Source organism: Glandiceps talaboti, chromosome 9, assembly GCF_964340395.1.
Source record: "Glandiceps talaboti chromosome 9, keGlaTala1.1, whole genome shotgun sequence".
Classification (NCBI taxonomy): domain Eukaryota; kingdom Metazoa; phylum Hemichordata; class Enteropneusta; family Spengelidae; genus Glandiceps; species Glandiceps talaboti.
The window spans coordinates 11,505,204-11,523,038 of NC_135557.1; the positions used below are offsets into that span (position 1 = coordinate 11,505,204).

The 17,835-nt window shown below is 36.5% G+C and overlaps 2 protein-coding genes across 2 annotated transcripts; both read left to right on the forward strand.

Annotated features, from left to right (window-relative positions):
- Positions 1-3,747: 3,747 nt before the first annotated feature.
- Positions 3,748-8,630, forward strand: LOC144440394 (dapdiamide synthesis protein DdaC-like). The gene is made up of 4 exons (XM_078129764.1): positions 3,748-4,377; positions 7,210-7,395; positions 7,929-8,061; positions 8,251-8,630. Exons 1-4 carry the CDS (start codon positions 3,757-3,759, stop codon positions 8,547-8,549), a joined length of 1,239 nt encoding a protein of 412 aa, XP_077985890.1. The 5' UTR covers positions 3,748-3,756; the 3' UTR covers positions 8,550-8,630.
- A 1,721-nt stretch (positions 8,631-10,351) lies between these two features.
- Positions 10,352-16,711, forward strand: LOC144439804 (dapdiamide synthesis protein DdaC-like). Its single transcript, XM_078129038.1, has 6 exons — positions 10,352-10,529; positions 11,260-11,323; positions 11,850-12,321; positions 14,452-14,637; positions 15,635-15,767; positions 15,952-16,711. The coding sequence occupies exons 1-6, from the start codon at positions 10,352-10,354 to the stop codon at positions 16,248-16,250; spliced, it is 1,332 nt and encodes a 443-aa protein (XP_077985164.1). The 3' UTR covers positions 16,251-16,711.
- The last annotated feature ends 1,124 nt before the right edge of the window (positions 16,712-17,835 follow it).

Consider the following 17,835-nt stretch of genomic DNA (forward strand, 5'->3'; position numbering starts at 1 on the left):
TGCATCGTATTTCTTTGACCATCCAAACTTTGCTGACAAGGACATCCCAAATTGGCAATACCCCTACCACAGTGTCTATGGTGATGGAAGTGAAATTGAAATTGAAGTTATTCAGCATATTCGTGGCAGACAGCAGTTGGTTTTCAGATGCAGAAATCTGATGTATTGGTCTATGATAATATTTACGCCCAGCATGCAAGAATCGGATACACATGCAAACGTAAACTGCTAGTCGCTTCAACAAATGACTAGCAAACTAAGGAGTCTAAACTTACTCTAACATCACACATTCGCATTTTAGTGTCATTGTGACTGCACACATTGTACGAATGGTAATATTTCAACCCTTTATAACTTACGTATTTTTTAAAAAAATATTCTGTCTGACTGACTGACTGACTGTCTGTCTGTCTGTCTGTCTGTCTGTCTGTCTGTCTGTCTGTCTGTCTGTCTGTCTGTCTGTCTGTCTGTCAAAATGGTTCGCTCAATTGAAACATATATAGTCACACACATTCTATAATTATTCTATTGACCAAGTCTAAGGGCTTTAGACTTCCACATATTGTGTGGACCGGTGCTTCGTATTGTAACTCTGACTGAAGGTGTTGGATCAAGTTTAACGGTGGGGACGTGAGAGCACGCCACTTCTTGTAGATAGTGTTTAGCAGAAGATTGTTTTATTTCGAATTTCAAGTTAAACCACTTTTAAATATATCTGTGACACTAGCTTCAGGTTTGTAAATGTGTATAACTAATCGTGCTGAATAGTGCTGTATTCTCTCTAGTGATCATTTGTTACTTAATACTAATAGTGGGGATCATATATTTGCACACTATTTTAATTTTGAAGGGACGAGGGTTTTGGAAGCAGTTTCTTTCAAAATTGCTGTTTAATGTTTCTTTTAAGGAGGCCTTGCATCTCGTTTGCTTTATTTGCACCGTGTTTGATGTGATGTTTCCATGAAAGGCTGCCCTCTATGGTGTTATGTATGAAAAAACTATACGTGTAATTTGCGGTTTATTATATTGAACGTTATAGATCAGTAATGTGTGTAAGTAATGAAATTCAATACATTAATTTCCCAGACATTGTTTAAGGGAATGCATTACACACAAAACAATAGTATGTGCCTTAATGCGGCCGGACTACTGGTTCCACAGCTATTAGTCTCATTTTCAACCCGACAATTCGTCTCTCTCGGCGATTCATCACACTATGAACATGGTGATTTTCAACTCGCCCCAGACTCATCTGTTCAAAATCTGACTTCACTTCCTTTCACCTTTGACATTAAGGAGTGCGTATCACGTGATTCGTTTGATTGTTGGAGCAACGCGCGTAATTTATTAGGTGATATGAATTTTGAACTAACATCACGCCATTCATGATTCTGCTGTTTTATTTTTAAGAAATGGTGTATTACTGGTATGGGTGTATTGCACACCACCATACACTATAATTACTTTTTATCTATGTTTCAAGTTCCATAGGAAGAATCTAGTATGCAACTGATATTTCGATCGACTGATCGATTTATTGATTTATTGGTTATTTGATAGATATTTATCTTTTTTTTTTATCTTATTATTTTATTACCGTTGTATCATTAATTGACGGTTTTATCCTTATTTTGTAATTATTTTATTCATTACATCATCGTTATTTAAGGATTAGTTCACGGCTTTATCATTATTTTGTACTCAATTAATAATTATTTGATTGCGTTATAATTAAGCCACCATTATTTGATCATTTGTCTATGATTTTATGATTATTTAACAATTATTTGTCTGTAACAAAGTATTTCATTTGCATCATTTCCAGTAACCTTTGGCTTCTTGACTGAGTGAGTGAGTGAGTGAGTGTGGTACATTTGGTTCTCAGAGCACCATACACGCAGCCAATATAACAAGCAGATAATGTATATGAGTGTCTAACAATTAAACCTGCCGAATTCAAAGCATTGGCGAAAGAAACTGTTACAAACAGGGAACGTATGCAAACTAATGAATTGGATGTATAACATTGGTATAGCATATTGCAACAGCAGAGATTTGTTTCAAATTTAATCTTTTGATAAGGTACAGTTTATTGCTTCTTCATGTGTACATGAAATACCAGGAGAACTTGAATTTTGTTTGTGAATGTGAACTATTTATGTTAAGCCGTACGACTGTTCTTATCAAATGATCAAATTGTAATACAAGTCTCTGTACTCCATTATTATGTTGCAAGTTTTATTATCCAATTCAGTTGTTTGCTTGCCCTGTTGAACTTTCACCTAACAGGTACGCCTTCAAAGGTACCCATCAGAGCCTTAAATATTTATTCATATATTAGGTGTTACTCAGTTTCCATTGCATCATAAAATATTAATATTATATTGAATATCATAACAATTCGTCGAATGGGATACACCAACGTGACTTTATGTATCACGTTCGTTGAACGCAAGATATAAACACTATAGACATTGCTACCGTATTCTCTTATACTGCACTATTTATATCAACTCTCTGAAACTGAAACGGCTCCCTGTGGAAGTAGCGGTTATAGCTCATCATTAGCAGTGGGGTACTGGGTCAGAGCTTGTGTTTAGTTGTCAGTCTAGAGGTCATGGGCTTGAATCCGACTGGACACATATTTTTCAATCTGTTTCCAAAAGTAGTGTTCTACTAATCATGACTCGATGAGAAGGCTGTATAAGTCTACCATCTTTCACTCACAAAACGAGTGCCAATATTGGGTGAATACCTGGTTGGATGAAACAAACAGTCCGGGACGATTACTCACAGTGAGCCCGCATATATATGCTGTATTTGAAGAGTCTGGGTGACCATGGTATATCATGTGGCTTGACTGGGAAAGCATTGATAGTTCCACAGGACTGTTAAATGACCCTGCATCATAGCTCTGTCAAGTAGTCCCTGGATTTTACCAAAAAACGTGGTTGTGTGTTTTAATGACTCCATAAAAATAGCTGAGAGCAAGTCCCAACATAAAACAATAAAGAGAAGAACAAGAAGAACAAGTGATATTGTTATAGTCATGGTAATAGACTAAACAATTGCTCCCCGTGACTTGCTGTCTCGGCTATGTAGCCATTGAAATTAAAGTACCTATAACCTTGTGTCATCTTTGACCCAAACTTAAAGCCTTCTTTGTTCGATATTTAACAATACAACTTTATTGAAAATCTGAGGCTATGGGTCTCCTTTATTTACTGCTTCTAGCTTTCTATCAGAAATCGTGATTCTTTTGATCCAGTACTTTATGAACAATAAACCGTGTGACGGTTGTTTAAATGTCTAACTGTAATCTATGACACAGGTAGCCTACATAATCAACTGTACGATCTAACCATATAATGATAGGGAGAGGTGGTTTTCAATATCGCCCAAAATTTCTGAATGATAACGACCGATTGCCAACATATGAAACATGACACAACACAACTCTTTGGTCTTGCAGTTTTATGCTAAAGTGATATGAAAACACATTAATGTCAGGGTATACGGACATGTAACATGGTCTTGCTGCTAGACTTTCAGGCTTTCTCTCTTTCTTTTCGAGAGCCCAACGCCGATGTTCCATCCTCGATAAAGCGACGTTCTGACACACATCGCATCGTATACGTATCACTGAGACGAAAACCCGAAGGTCTAGCAACTCAGCTACGTGCAAACACGGACAAATATGTAACCCTGGGTTCATGACCGCTGTTGACACGTGACAGGGCACGTCAGCAAGAAAACATGGCACTGTATGGAATCATTACGACCAATACAACATGTATGAAGCCGATTCACATATTTCTGTTTATGGCTAGTAAACGAATTTCACCATGGAAGGTTAACAGTGGATTGGTATCAAGTGTTCGACATCCCATGGCATATAGAGATCACAGTGTGCATGTGAGTGCAACAGACAGCTTCGTCTATCACAAACGCGTTGAGATTACGAAGCCCCATTTCCAACCTCGCATAGCAGAAAGAGAATGGCTTCCTGGATCAACATTTCCTGGCCACAATTTACCCGAGTATCTGGCGTGTCCCAGGGAAAACAGGCCAGCAGTTTATGAAGCAGCATCATCGAATGTTTCGATTGAAACGTGGGCGGAAAGAGCTCGTGCCATAATAGATGAACGACTTCACAACTATGGGACCATTCTGTTTAGAAGGTTACCACTGAAAAATGCCGGCGACTTCTCACGATTTGTTAAAGCATTAGGCTACCAAAGTGCAAGCTATGCTGGAGGTATTGGGGCAAGACATGAGGTCAGCGAAATGGTATTCACTGCCAGTGATATCGACCCACCTATCTTTACCTTAGAGCCACACAATGAAATGTCTTACATCAGTCATCCGCCAATGAAGGTTAGTTAGGGAGCCTTCAGTAATTGCAGTTTGGGGGGTCTCTTTTTAGTACAACTGAACTGAAGGTTCAGTAGTACTATAGGCATGTTTGCCTGTCTGTTTCCCTGTGTATGTGTATGTGTATGTGTGTGTGTGTGTGTGTGTGTGTGTGTGTGTGTGTGTGTGTGTGTGTGTGTGTGTGTGTGTGTGTGTAAACAACCTAAAGTCAAAATCTGCTGGATTGATTGCTTTAATATTTGGTGGTCATGTTACTTTTGGTCTCTAGTTGGGAAATTGTTCATAGATGAGCGTTTTCGGTCAAAACATGTGATTTTTGGTCAAAAACCTTAAACTCTAAAACTACTGGATAGATTGGCCTGAAATTTGGTAGGAACATTTTTAGGGGTAAGTGAATTAAGATTTGTTCATGACATGATGATTTAAGAGATTGGGGTGAAATTTAATGGGGATGGGAGTGTATACATGAAGAAATATTCAGCATATAATGATCTCAATCACTAATATACATATTAGGTACAAACAATTGAATTTTGGTCAAAAGAATTTTTATCTCAAAAAGTACTTGATCAATGAGACTGAAATTTGTGTTATTCTACAGATTTTCTTCCATATCTTTTAACACGCCCTTAGCAACAACCAAATGGTTGTATATTTTGATCAAATAACATCATCTGGTAGGCAAGTGAGTAGACATTCTAAAATGTATGCAAATATCTCTAGCAATAATGATCACGCCCATAGCAACAGCCAAACGGTGGTGTTTTTCACAAAGATAATAATATAATCAATAGAAAAGTTAATAAACATTCATAACATTTATGCAAATATGCCTAGCAACTAAACCACGCCCATGCCAGCAGCCAAATGATCACCAATATTGAAAGGATAACATAAATTAGTAGACAAATGAATAAATTAAAATGTATGTAAATATGCCTAGCATTAAGACCCCGTCCATAGCACAGCCAAATGGTCACAGTTATTGCAAAGATAACAACATGGATTACTAGACAAATGAATAAACATTCAAATATGTATGCAAATATACCTAGCAACACGACCACACCCATAGCGACAGCGAAATGGGCACATATATTGCAAAGATAACATAAGGGATTCATAGACAAGTGAAGAAATATTCGAAATGTATGCAAATATGTCTAGAAACATGACCACACCCATAGTAACAGCCAAATGATCGCATATAATGCCTAGATAACATTGTTGGATAGGCAACTGGATAGTCATTCAGCAAATGAACACCTATACCTAGCATGGATCACCATATGTATAAACAATTTCAAAAAACTGCACAGTTGTGATACAACGCTATTTGCACTATTTGTTTTACATATTGGTTCTCTGTTGTATATTAGAATATGGAATGGGGTGGTGGTAACATTATACACATGTTGACAGATCACGAGGGCAACACCATATTCTTAAATCCTGGGGTGCCACAAGGTTGTGGATAATGAATTGAATTTCAAATAAAACGTTGATTGCATATTCAAGAAGACACAGCATCGACTATTCATGCTTAGGAAACTCAGAAGCTTTAATGTAAGCCCTCACATTCTAGAATCTGCCTACCGTAGTTACATAGAATTTATTGTCATATTTAATATTGCGTTGTGGTTCGGGCACCTGTCAGTTAAAGACAAGTCGAGGCTTGCAAGAATATTAAATATCTCTAGTAGGATCAAAGGTAAGCAACAGAAAGACCTTGGTGACCTATATAATTCAGTGCTCCATAGGAAATGATAAACCATTGTAAGAGAACCTTCGCACCCACTAAATGGCCACCTCCAATATTTACCATCAGGTCACCGTCTAATGAAGCCAGGAGATCGAAAGAAGGTTTTTCAGATGTCCTTCATTCCATCAGCTGTGTAACTTTTAAACTTGGACTTAGCCAAGAGTAAATGCAAATTGTCATGCTATTTTTCTTGGTTATTTTTCTGTACCACAAATTTAACAAGCACTTCTAATTTGTAGTATTTGTTTTAATTGAATGTATACCCTCACTTTTTCATTGGTATTTTTGTCTGTACTAGTATCTTTTCTTTTATTACATTTGATGTTTGTCTGGTGCCAAGACGAATTTCCATGTTTTTAAGGACAATGACGTATACCTAATTTAATTTAATCTAATCTAATCTAATCTAATCATACGTCTGTTTTCTCGAGGAACTGTTGGTCACCCAAACACAGACAGTTTCTCGAGCGTGATGGAAATAGCCTGTCTTGGATTAACCCACAGGCAGGAGAGAAAATGAATTATCATTTCAAACAAGCACGAAATGTGTTATCAAACGCACCTAATACATTCTAACTCTCTAAGCAAACTGTTCCCTATGGTTAACACATGGCAACAGTGAGGATAGTTCAGAAGACAACAAGGACATAGGAAATTGTACCTCATTAATAATCAACAAGTGTTCATTCCGAATCCTTTTCTGGAAGAAGGGTGGCAAGTTTGTCTCAAGAAATGAAAAAATGAAGTTTCTATGCTCTTGTAATTGACAGAGCAAACAGGAGATGCCATATTCCTTTTTTTTTGAAAACATGTATGCATGCGCATTCAATAGCTACATGGGCAACAGCAATAGCAACTGTTGACCGGTAAACGTCATTTGCAGTCAGCAGAGTGTTCATTTGATACGTTTAGTTTTATTACCTTTCGTAATTAATGTGATACCAACACACAACAGAACAAATAAACTGATCCAATCATTGTACATAATTTCTTAAATTCCTACACTATTACAGTATGCCTACTTTCATCTATTCAGTTTACATCTGCGTCTAATGATTTTTTTTATTATACAGGTACTTTTTTACTGTGATCACCCTGCTACACCAGGCCATGGAGGGGAAAGTGTAGTAGCAGACGTGAGAGATATATTACCGAAACTAAATGAAGAAGTTGTTGACAGATTCGAGAGACTTGGAGTTAGATATTACAATTATGTTGGCTGCAAGAAAAAGAGTGATTTGCATCGAAGTTGGCAACAAGTGAGTATTTATAAAATCATAGATAATATGTATTTTATTTCTAGGCTGGGGTCAATATTATTTTCAAGTTTACCCAAGGAAAAGACGAGTGGCCTAAGGGTCCCTGTCACCTTGTCTCTCGATAAGTAGTGACACAACCTTATGACCGAGTGTTTTTTCTGCTAACTTAAGACAAAGTTTTGAGTACTATATAAGTTGATCTGTTCAAGCATAAATTATGAACAAGAGGTAACAAATAATGGCAATTTATAAAGTTTTGACATATATATCGACGTAGACACGATGGGCGTGACTTAATTACATCAGCCAGGGTAGATAATCAATATTTTCTGTTCAAAGACAATATCTTGGTTTATGCATGGTACATTAAACATTCATTTAAAGGCCTAATTTGCAGTCCAACGTCCATGTCTCTACAATTCCTATGTTTATCAAATTACAATTTTTAGAAATAGTGCGGCCAAAATCCAGCTATTTAAATAAAATGTATAACAGTATTAAATAATTTATTTGTACATTTCGTTCGTTTGTAGACTTTTCAAACCGATAACAAAGCCGAAGTAGTGACGTATTTGGAAGATAATGGATTTGAATATCGTTGGGAGGTGAACGATTCGTTGTTTTATTGGCAAAATCTACCTGTATTCCGAAGACATCCATTGACAGGTCAGTAAACGAACTTCTATTCTTGTTTCTATTCTAAATAAAAGAAATTTCTGTCCTCAAGGTGAAGTTGGACAAAGCCTACAACGTGAATTGTTTGTACTATCTGTCTGAGTTGATGTTCACCTTCCCTTTTTATGTATAGATATCGAAGTGACACTCAATCCATTTGTTTTGTTTTTTTTGCAAAAGGTGAACGTGTATGGTATAACCAAATTACTGGTCATCACGCATCGTTTTTCTTTGATCATCCAAACTTTGTTGACTTGGACATCCCAAATTGGCAATACCCCCACCACAGTGGCTATGGTGATGGAAGTGAAATTGAACCCGAAGTTATCCAGCATATTCGTGATGTCCTGTGGCAGACAGCAGTTGGTTTTCGGATGCAGAAATCTGATGTCTTGGTCTATGATAATATATACGCACAGCATGCAAGAATCGGTTATACGGGCAATCGTAAACTGCTACTCGCTTTAGCAAATGGCTAGCAACCTAAGGACACTAATTTTAACATATGATCTCCACTATTTAGTGGCATTGCGATATCACATATTGTACGAATAGTAACGTTGTAGCACATTGTAAATTCTGTAAATTAAATGTTATTATCATATCGTTTTGCCTGTTTGACTGTCAAAATGGTTATCATTCTGTAATTATTTCAATGAATAAGCAAAACAGAATTAACGCTTTTGGGCATTCTCGTACCTTCAAGGAACCAATGGATTCAAATGGTTTATAACACCTTTAAATACTAATGCTGTATAAATATACAATTGTCAGTTGTAACAATAGGAACTAATTTTGATGTCCTTTTTTTCTATAAGTTGGTGAAAAATAAGTAAATAATCAGGGCCTTGGCAAATTTTGTTGTTTTCATAATCATTGTTTTTCTAAAGGATTGTGGAAGATTATGTAACAAAGTCAAAAAAGTATGTCAACCTGGGGTGATCCCTGATTGACCTAACATGTTTAAGTTGTATGTAAATCAGAGAGTGTTAACTTTGTATGTAAATTAATTGATAGTGAATTAGTAATTAGGCTACCCGATTAATAGATGTTTATGTGGTATTTAAATCAGTTGACAGATAATTAGCATATTGTATTGACATATAGGTGAACAACGTAAACAGTCTGTGAACGCTTAACGGCATAAATTGTGTGTGTGATGGATCCAGAAGTTAGTTGTATATTATATTATATGCTATGTAGTCTTGTGTGAAGAAATCTCTGAACTCTATCATTGATTGCAAGTTAAATATCTGACACCGTACACCGACTGTGGACCATGTGTATTAGAACACTTCATCTACGATTTATGGACCATAATACACATATGTATTATGGATCTTAATACACATCTTAATTTATGGACCAGCAAGTATCACGTCTGGGTTTGGTACGAGACAAAAAGTATTTTAATTGACAGTTTAATTAGTAATCACAATCGCGCCATCATTTATTTCAATCTGTGTACTCTAGTTTCTTGGGTTGAGTAGTGTTATTTTGAGTAGGATCTGTTTAGCTGCAAAAAAGACTGTAATTTTATTTCACTTTGAAATACGACCAGATTGGGTTAAATCTTTGAACTAGTGTGTGAGTGTGTGTACTTTACTATTCTCCAGTATCGAGGCCCCTATCCCCATGCTGTTTGTTCTAAAACTTCATATAATGACAAATTCATTGTTTGATGTCATATAAACTTGCACCGCATTATACTATTCAAGGGAACAGGGTTTTGGAATCACTTTCTTTGAAAATTGATATCTTTGTCGGAAAGACTGTTGTTTCTTTTAGAGTGGCCGAGCAACATGTTTGCGTTATCGGTAACCTTGCTTGATGTGATGTGCCCTTCAAAGACTGCCCTCTGTGGCGTAGTGTAGTGACAAAACCGTATATACTTGTATGTTTGTTTTTTCTAATTTACGTTTCATTACATCGTATAGATTAGTAATGCGTTTAAATTAATCAATAAAACAATGTCCCATAAATTATTTTAAGGAAAGCAATGCAAAAGATACAATGTGCCTTAATGCAGTCAGACTACTTTGTTCAATAGCTGCCTGTCTCCATAGAAAGCTGACAATTCGACTGTCTTTGAATTCGGTTATTCATCACACTTTGAACATGGAAAGTTTTCAACTCACCCCAATTTAAACTCGTCTGTACACAATCTTCATTTGACGTCACTTCCTTTAACCTTTTACATTATTCCGTGGTGTCAAATGATTCATTTCATAATCAGAGCAGAACGCGCAAGCCAATCTATTTAGAGACATACCATTGAAGAATGCCAACGATTTTTTCACGAGTTGTTAAAGCATTGAGCTATAACAGTGCAAGCTATGCTGGAGATACTGATGCGAGACGTGAGGTCAGTGTATTGACAGGCGATACTGAACCACTTATGTACACCATAGAGCCACACACTGAACTGGCATACAGTAGTCATCCTCCAATGAAGGCCAGTCAGTCAGTCAGTCAGTCAGTCAGTCAGTCAGTTATCAAATGAATGTGGCACTAAATATATATATGGGTGCACTGTCTCAGTGTCAAGCCAAGATTTCTGACAGATAATGAATATCGCGTAGGCTACAGGGTTGAAGCGTGGAACAACACATTTGACAGACATACACTCACACTATAATGTTCACAACGAACAAGGGACAACCTTGTATACTTGTGACTTTGTTTTATTCGTAATAAAATGAGAATGAAGTTGGTACCAATTAATTAATTATAATAATTAGATAGAAATAATAAGATACAAAGGTAGACACATAGAGATGCGCCTTATATCACATGATGAATCGAACTAGAAGACCGTAATGTCTAGAGGTAATGACACAGTATTTTTATTTTTGTATATATCTATTTATTTTAGCTATAAGCACAAATAACGACAAAACAACACCAGAATGTACATACCATAAAAATACAAAACGAGTAGCTACCCAACTTTACTTAAATTTGACACGAACAAGGAGGTTGCTATCTGTCTGTGATTGGGGTCAATGTTTTGTTGTACACTCCTTTAGAATGTTTCAGACAATATAGAGTATCTATTGTGATGTGGAACTCATTCAGACGAATTGTAAAAAAGGTTGATATTTACATAAAAGGTCATACATAAATAGTATCAAGCAGAGAACGTAGACTATGTGTTTGAATGATCGTATTTGTTTCCTCAAATATTAGTTGAAGGCAATGCAATAGGGACTACGTGTGAAGGTAAAAGACATCAGCAAGAAAACATGGCATTGTATGGTATTATTACCACCAATACAACATATATGAAGCCGATTCGCAGATTTCTGCTTATGGCTAGTAATCGAAATACACAATGGAAGGTTAACAGTGGATTGGTACCAAGTGTTCGACATCCCATAGCATATAAATGAGCTATAACGTGGAGTCATGATGGGTGAATGGTTAGCGTGACTGGCTTGGAATCTACAGGTTGCAGGTTCGAGCCCTGTCGCTGCTTGCTGTTTGTTTCTGAGTGGCTAAAGTCCTTGGGCAAGATTTGAACCACGACTGTGCTTCAGTCAACCCAGCTGTATAATTGGGGACCTGGTAGGATGTAGGTTGCAATGTGAAGGCTTTAATCCTATGCGCTTAAATGGCTGCAATGGATTGTATGCTCCCCGGGGAGTTGAGGAAGACTAAAGGGCCGTTGTGCCGTTCTGATCCGAGCCAGGGGTAATAAATTGTAAAGCGCTTTGAGCACGGTGTGGGAAAGCGCTATATAAGAACCGAACATTATTATTAACATTATTATTATATAGAGGTCATAGCTTGAGTGCAAAAAGCAGCGTTGTTTATCACAAACGTGTTGAGATTACGAAGCCCCATTTCCAGCCTCGCATAGCAGACAGAGAATGGCTTCCTGGATCAACATTTCCTGGCCACAGTTTACCCCAGTATCTGGCGTGTCCCAGGGAAAACAGGCCAGCAGTTTATGAAGCAGCATCGTCGAATTATCCGATTGAAAAGTGGGCGGAAACAGCTCGTGTCATAATAGATGAACGACTTCACAACTATGGGACCATTCTGTTTAGAAGCTTACCGCTGAGGAATGCTGATGACTTCTCACGATTTGTTAAAGCATTAGGCTATCAAAGTGCAAGCCGTGCTGGAAGTAATGGGTCAAGACATGAGGTCAGCGACTTGGTATTGACTGCCAGTGATAACGACCCACCTATCTATACCATAGAGCCACACAATGAAATGGCTTACAGCAGTAATCCGCCAGTGAAGGTGAGTTGGCGAGCCTTCAGTAATTGCAAGCACAACTGAACTGAAGGTTCAGTAGTACTATAGGCATCGCTAAGTGACTGTTTGCCTGTATGTATGTATGTATGTATGTATGTATGTATGTATGTATGTGTATGTGTGTGTGTGTGTGTGTGTGTGTGTGTGTGTGTGTGTGTGTGTGTGTGTGTAAACAACTTAAAGTCAAAATCTGCTGGACCGATTGCTTTAATATGTGGTGTTCATGTTACTTTGGGTTCTCTAGTTGGGAAATTGTTCAAATGAAAATAATCACATCAGAGATGTGCGTTTTGGGTCAATACTACTGGGCAGATTGGCGTGAAATTTAGTGGGAACATTGTTAGGGGTAAGTGAATTAAGATTTGTTCAGGACATGATGATTCTATCAATGATATGCAAATTTGGGCTAAAAATGTGTCGTTTTGGTCACAAATCTTTAATTCTAAAACTTTTGGCTGATTAAACAGATTGGGGTGAAATTTAATGGGGATGCATCTGGGGTGTATAGATGAAGAAATATTCAGCATATAATGATCTCAATCAGTAATATACATATTAGGTATAAACAATTGACTTTTGGTCAAAAAATTATATCTCAAAAAGTACTTGATCAATGAGACTGAAATTTGGTGAGATGTTATATAATAGTGCAGGAGCATATTGGTTTTCGTGGGAAATGCATGTTAATTTTATGAAACATATATGGTTACGTTCATTAAAAGACCACATATAAAACAAGCCACCTATCGGTCAGAATAGCTCCGTTGTTGTTTTTAATTTAATTTTTTATTTTGGTAACATGTAGACGTGGTTCAGTTCTTCAGCTCTTCACTATGCAGTTTTGTTTTAGCGATGTAATAAAGTGGTTAATGGTTTTATATGATGTCTCACTATAAAACACATTTCACACAAAAAGTTGGTAATGTATTGTACTTTTATACCATAGTCACCATTTTATAAAAAAAAATCTACTGTTATTAAAAATTACACAAAATCGCAGAAAAATAATGACTGGGAAATGCACACAAGAAAAAGAAAAAAGAGGATTTTGAGGTTGGCTATAAATAATTCCAGTGTCTTACAGCTTTAACCCTGGACATTTTTAATGACGAATGAAATAAACTAGGGATCTAAAATAATTTTGAGGCAAATCGAATTTCAATTTTCTAACAAATTTACTAAGTCAACAACATTCAACTTGCACTAGTTGTAGTAGACATAACATCGTCTGATATGTTAATTTACAGAGTTTCTTGTGGTCGGCACCTGTCAGCAGACTCAGCCAATTTTTTTTTTCATCATTCAATGTATTTAAACCTTGTACTTGACATTTCGCAATATTTATAATTCTCAACAAAATACCTCAACATGCCTCACGTCGCTCGTACTCAAGGCAGTCCCGGTATGATCACTGACTAGTCGTGCTTGCATACTGAGTAATCCAGGACTCGATTCTGACAATTGTCCCTACTATTTGTTTAGAGCCAAGTCAGCAATATAAACTCGTGCATCGTCTGTCGTATGTAAGCAGGGCTAACCACTGGCATGACCAGAGAGAACCTTTTCAGATTTACATGTAAAACGGGGAAAGATACGAAAAACATAATGCAAAGTCTGGAGCCAAATTAAAGTTGTAATTATTTTAATTATTTTTACTTGCCAAATGTTTGCATTTTGGAAATGGCAAGACACGTTCATGTCGTTTAACTTTACATGTAAACTGTCGGCCAATAAACAGAGTTTGGTCGATTCACAGTCGGCAGTGAGACTGCTCTTGCATAATTTCAACCGCATGCCTAGGCATGCCTTTCTTACGCGAATTGTCTTCATTCTTGTTCACTGTCACTCCAATATATACGTCATCGTTCAATAGGTGCGGGGGCAACAACACTAGCAAATGTTGACAAGTAAACATCATTTGCAGTCACAAGAGTATTCATTCGATACGTTCATTTCTATTACTTTTTCGTAATTAATGTGATACCAACACACAACAGAACAAATAAACTGATCCCAACTTTTGTACATGAATTCTTAAATTCCTATTCTATTACAGTATGTCTACTTGCATCTATTCAGTTTACACCTCCGTCCAATGCTCCTTTTATTATACAGGTATTGTTTTACTGTGATCATCCTGCTACACCAGGCCATGGAGGGGAAAGTGTTGTAGGAGACGTGAGAGATATATTACCGAAACTAAATAAAGAAGTTGTTGACAAATTTGAGAGACTTGGAGTTAGATATTACAGTTACGTTGGTTGCAAGAAAAGGAATGATTCGCATCTAAGTTGGCAAGAAGTGAGTATTGATAATCATAGATAATATATATTTTATTTCTAGGCTGGTGTCAACATTATTTTCAAGTTTACCCAAGGAAAAGACGAGTGGCCTAAGGGTCCCTGTCACCTTGTCTATGGATGAGTAGTGACACAACCTTAGGCCAGAGTATTTTTTCTGCTAACTTATGACAAAGGTTTGGGTACTATATAAGTGTACCTCTTCAAGGATAATTTATGAACAAGCGGGAGCACATAATGACGATATATAAAGTTTAGACATATATTTCGACGTAGACACGTGACTTAATTACATCAGCCAGGGTAGATAATCAATATTTTTTGTTCAAAGGCAATATTTTGGCTTATGCATGGTAAATTAAACATTCATTTAAAGGCCTAATTTGCAATCCAACGTCCATGTCTCGACAATTCCAATTGTATCAAATCACAATTTTTTAAAATAGTGTGGCCAAAATCCAACTATTTAAAAAAAATGTAAAGTGACCATTTTTCCTGTATGTTCACAATACCATTGTCCAATATGAGGACCTAACAAATCTGGGGGATACTCTATAAAAGGCAGTTTCGTAGGCGCTATATGAGCTCCGTGTGTTGCATGGTCAAAGTCGTCTACCATAATGTGTATCATTTTAATACTACCACTATTTGCAATAATAATAATTATAATGCTAACAATGATGATAATAATGTTAGTTTGTATGTAGCTCTTTCCCACTCTGTGCTCAAAGCGCTTTTCAATTATTACCCCTGGCTCTGATCAATATCGGCACAACGGTCCTTTATACTTACTCAACTCTCTGGGGAGTTAAGCATACAATCCATTACATACTTGATAAACACATAGAATTAAAGCATTCACATTGCAACCTCTATCCTTCCACGTCTAGTGACAACCTACGTTAATTTATATGCAGAGAAGTCCCAGGCCATTATGTACGCGACAGTATAAACTTATTTATTCGTTCATAATATGTTAACATTTTGTTCCTTTGTAGACTTTTCAAACGGATGACAAAACCGAAGTAGTGACGTATTTGGAAGATAATGGATTTGAATATCGTTGGGAGGTGAACGATTCGTTGTTTTACTGGTACAATCGACCTGTATTCCAGACACATCCATTGACAGGTCAGTAAACGAACTTTCTATTCTGGTTTCTATTCTAAATAAGAGAAGTTGCTGTCCTCAAGTTGAAGTTAGACAAAAGTCTACAACGTGACTTGTTTCTACTAACAGTCTGAGTCGATGTTCACCTCCCTATTTAATGTATAGACATCGAACTGACACTATTTTTGTTTGTTTTCTGCAAAAGGTGAACGTGTATGGTATAACCAAATTACTATTCATCACGCATCGTATTTCTTTAATCATCCAAACTTTGTTGACTTGGACATCCCAAATTGGCAATACCCCTACCACAGTGGCTATGGTGATGGAAGTGAAATTGAACCCGAAGTTATCCGGCATATTCGTGATGTTCTGTGGCAGACAGCAGTTGGTTTTCAGATGCAGAAATCTGATGTATTGGTCTATGATAATATGTACGCCCAGCATGCAAGAATCGGTTATACGTGCAATCGTAAACTGCTAGTCGCTTTAACAAATGAATAGGAACCTTAGGACACTAATGCTAACATATGATATCCACTGTTTACTGGCATTATGGTATCACATATTGTACAAATGGTAACGTTGTAGCACTTTGTAACTTCAGTAAATGGCATTTTATTATCATATATGTCTGCCTGTCTGACTGTCAAAATTGTTAGCCCAATTGAAATATAAATTGGTACTCATATTTTATATTTCAATGACGTCACAAAACAGAATTAATGCTTTGGACATACACGTTCCTCACATGAATCATGTTATTGGAATGGTTTATATTAACTTGTAATATATAAGTTAGTGGAAAGTAAGTGAATAATCAGGGCTCCAGCAAATTTCGTTGTTTTTCATAGCCAATTTCTTAAAGGAAAGTGAAAGATTATGTAACAAAGTCGTGAACGTACGTTAACATGTGCATAGACTTAGTAGTGACCCCTGATTGACCTAACGTGTTTAAGTTGTATATAAATTAATTGATAGTGAGTTATTAATTAGGCTACCAGATGACTATATGTTTACGTGGTATTTAAATTGTATTGACATATTGGTGAACAACGTAAGCAGTCTGTGAACACTACACGGCCTGAATTGTGTGTGTACGTGATGGATCCAGAAGCTACTGGTATATGATATTATATGCTATGTAGTCCTGTATGAAGAAGTATCTAAACTCTATCGTTGATTGCAAGTTAAATATCTGACACCGTACACCAACTGTGGACCGTGTCTAAATGAACACTTCATCTGCGATTTGTGTACCTACAGCAAGTATCACATCTGGTTTTGGTACAAGACAAAAAAAAAGTCTTTTAATAATTAGTTTCATTATTATTCAAAGTCGAGCCATCATTTTATGTGTACTATAGTTTATTGGGTTAAGTATTATTTTGAGTAGGAGCTGTGTAGCTGCATAAAGAACTGTAATTCTATTTTACTTTGGTAATAAGACTAGATTGGGTAAAATCTTTGAACTTGTGTGTGAGTGTGTGTACTTTGTTACTTTATCTAGTATTGTGTCCCCTATCCCCATGCTGTTTTTAAAAAAAAAAAAAAAAACCGTATAATGACAAATTCATTCATTGTTTTACATCGTATATATTTGCACCGTATTATACTATTCAAGGGACCAGGGTTTTGGAAGCAGTTTCTTTGAAAATTGATAGCTTTGTGGCCAAAACTGTTCTTTCTTCTGGAGAGGCCTATTGGTAACTGGCTTGATGGGGTGTGCCATTGAAAGACTGCCCTCTATGGCGTAATATGTTGTCATAACCTATACGTGTACGTTTGTTTTTTAAAATTTACGCTTTATTATATGGTGTGTTATAGATTAGTAATGCGTTTAAAGTTATTAATAACTAAAACAATGTCCCATCAATTGTTTTAAGGAAAGCAATGCAAAAGATACAATATGCCTTAATGAAGTCAGACTACTTGTTCCATAGCAACTACTATGTCTCAATTTCAACCCGACAATTCGTATGTCTGTGAATTCGGTAATTCATCACACTTTGAACATGGAAAGTTTTCAACTCGCCCCAATTTAAACTCGTCTGTACACAATCTTCATTTGACGTCACTTCATTTAACC

Coding starts and splice junctions, on each gene's coding strand:
- LOC144440394 (XM_078129764.1), top strand. CDS start 3,757: ATGGCACTGTATGGAATCATTACGACCAATACAACATGTATGAAGCCG. Junction 7,396..7,928: donor TGCATCGAAGTTGGCAACAA/GTGAGTATTTAT, acceptor GTTCGTTTGTAG/ACTTTTCAAACCGATAACAA. Junction 8,062..8,250: donor CCGAAGACATCCATTGACAG/GTCAGTAAACGA, acceptor TTTTTGCAAAAG/GTGAACGTGTATGGTATAAC.
- LOC144439804 (XM_078129038.1), top strand. CDS start 10,352: ATGCCAACGATTTTTTCACGAGTTGTTAAAGCATTGAGCTATAACAGT. Junction 11,324..11,849: donor CAGCAAGAAAACATGGCATT/GTATGGTATTAT, acceptor ATTATTATATAG/AGGTCATAGCTTGAGTGCAA. Junction 14,638..15,634: donor CGCATCTAAGTTGGCAAGAA/GTGAGTATTGAT, acceptor GTTCCTTTGTAG/ACTTTTCAAACGGATGACAA.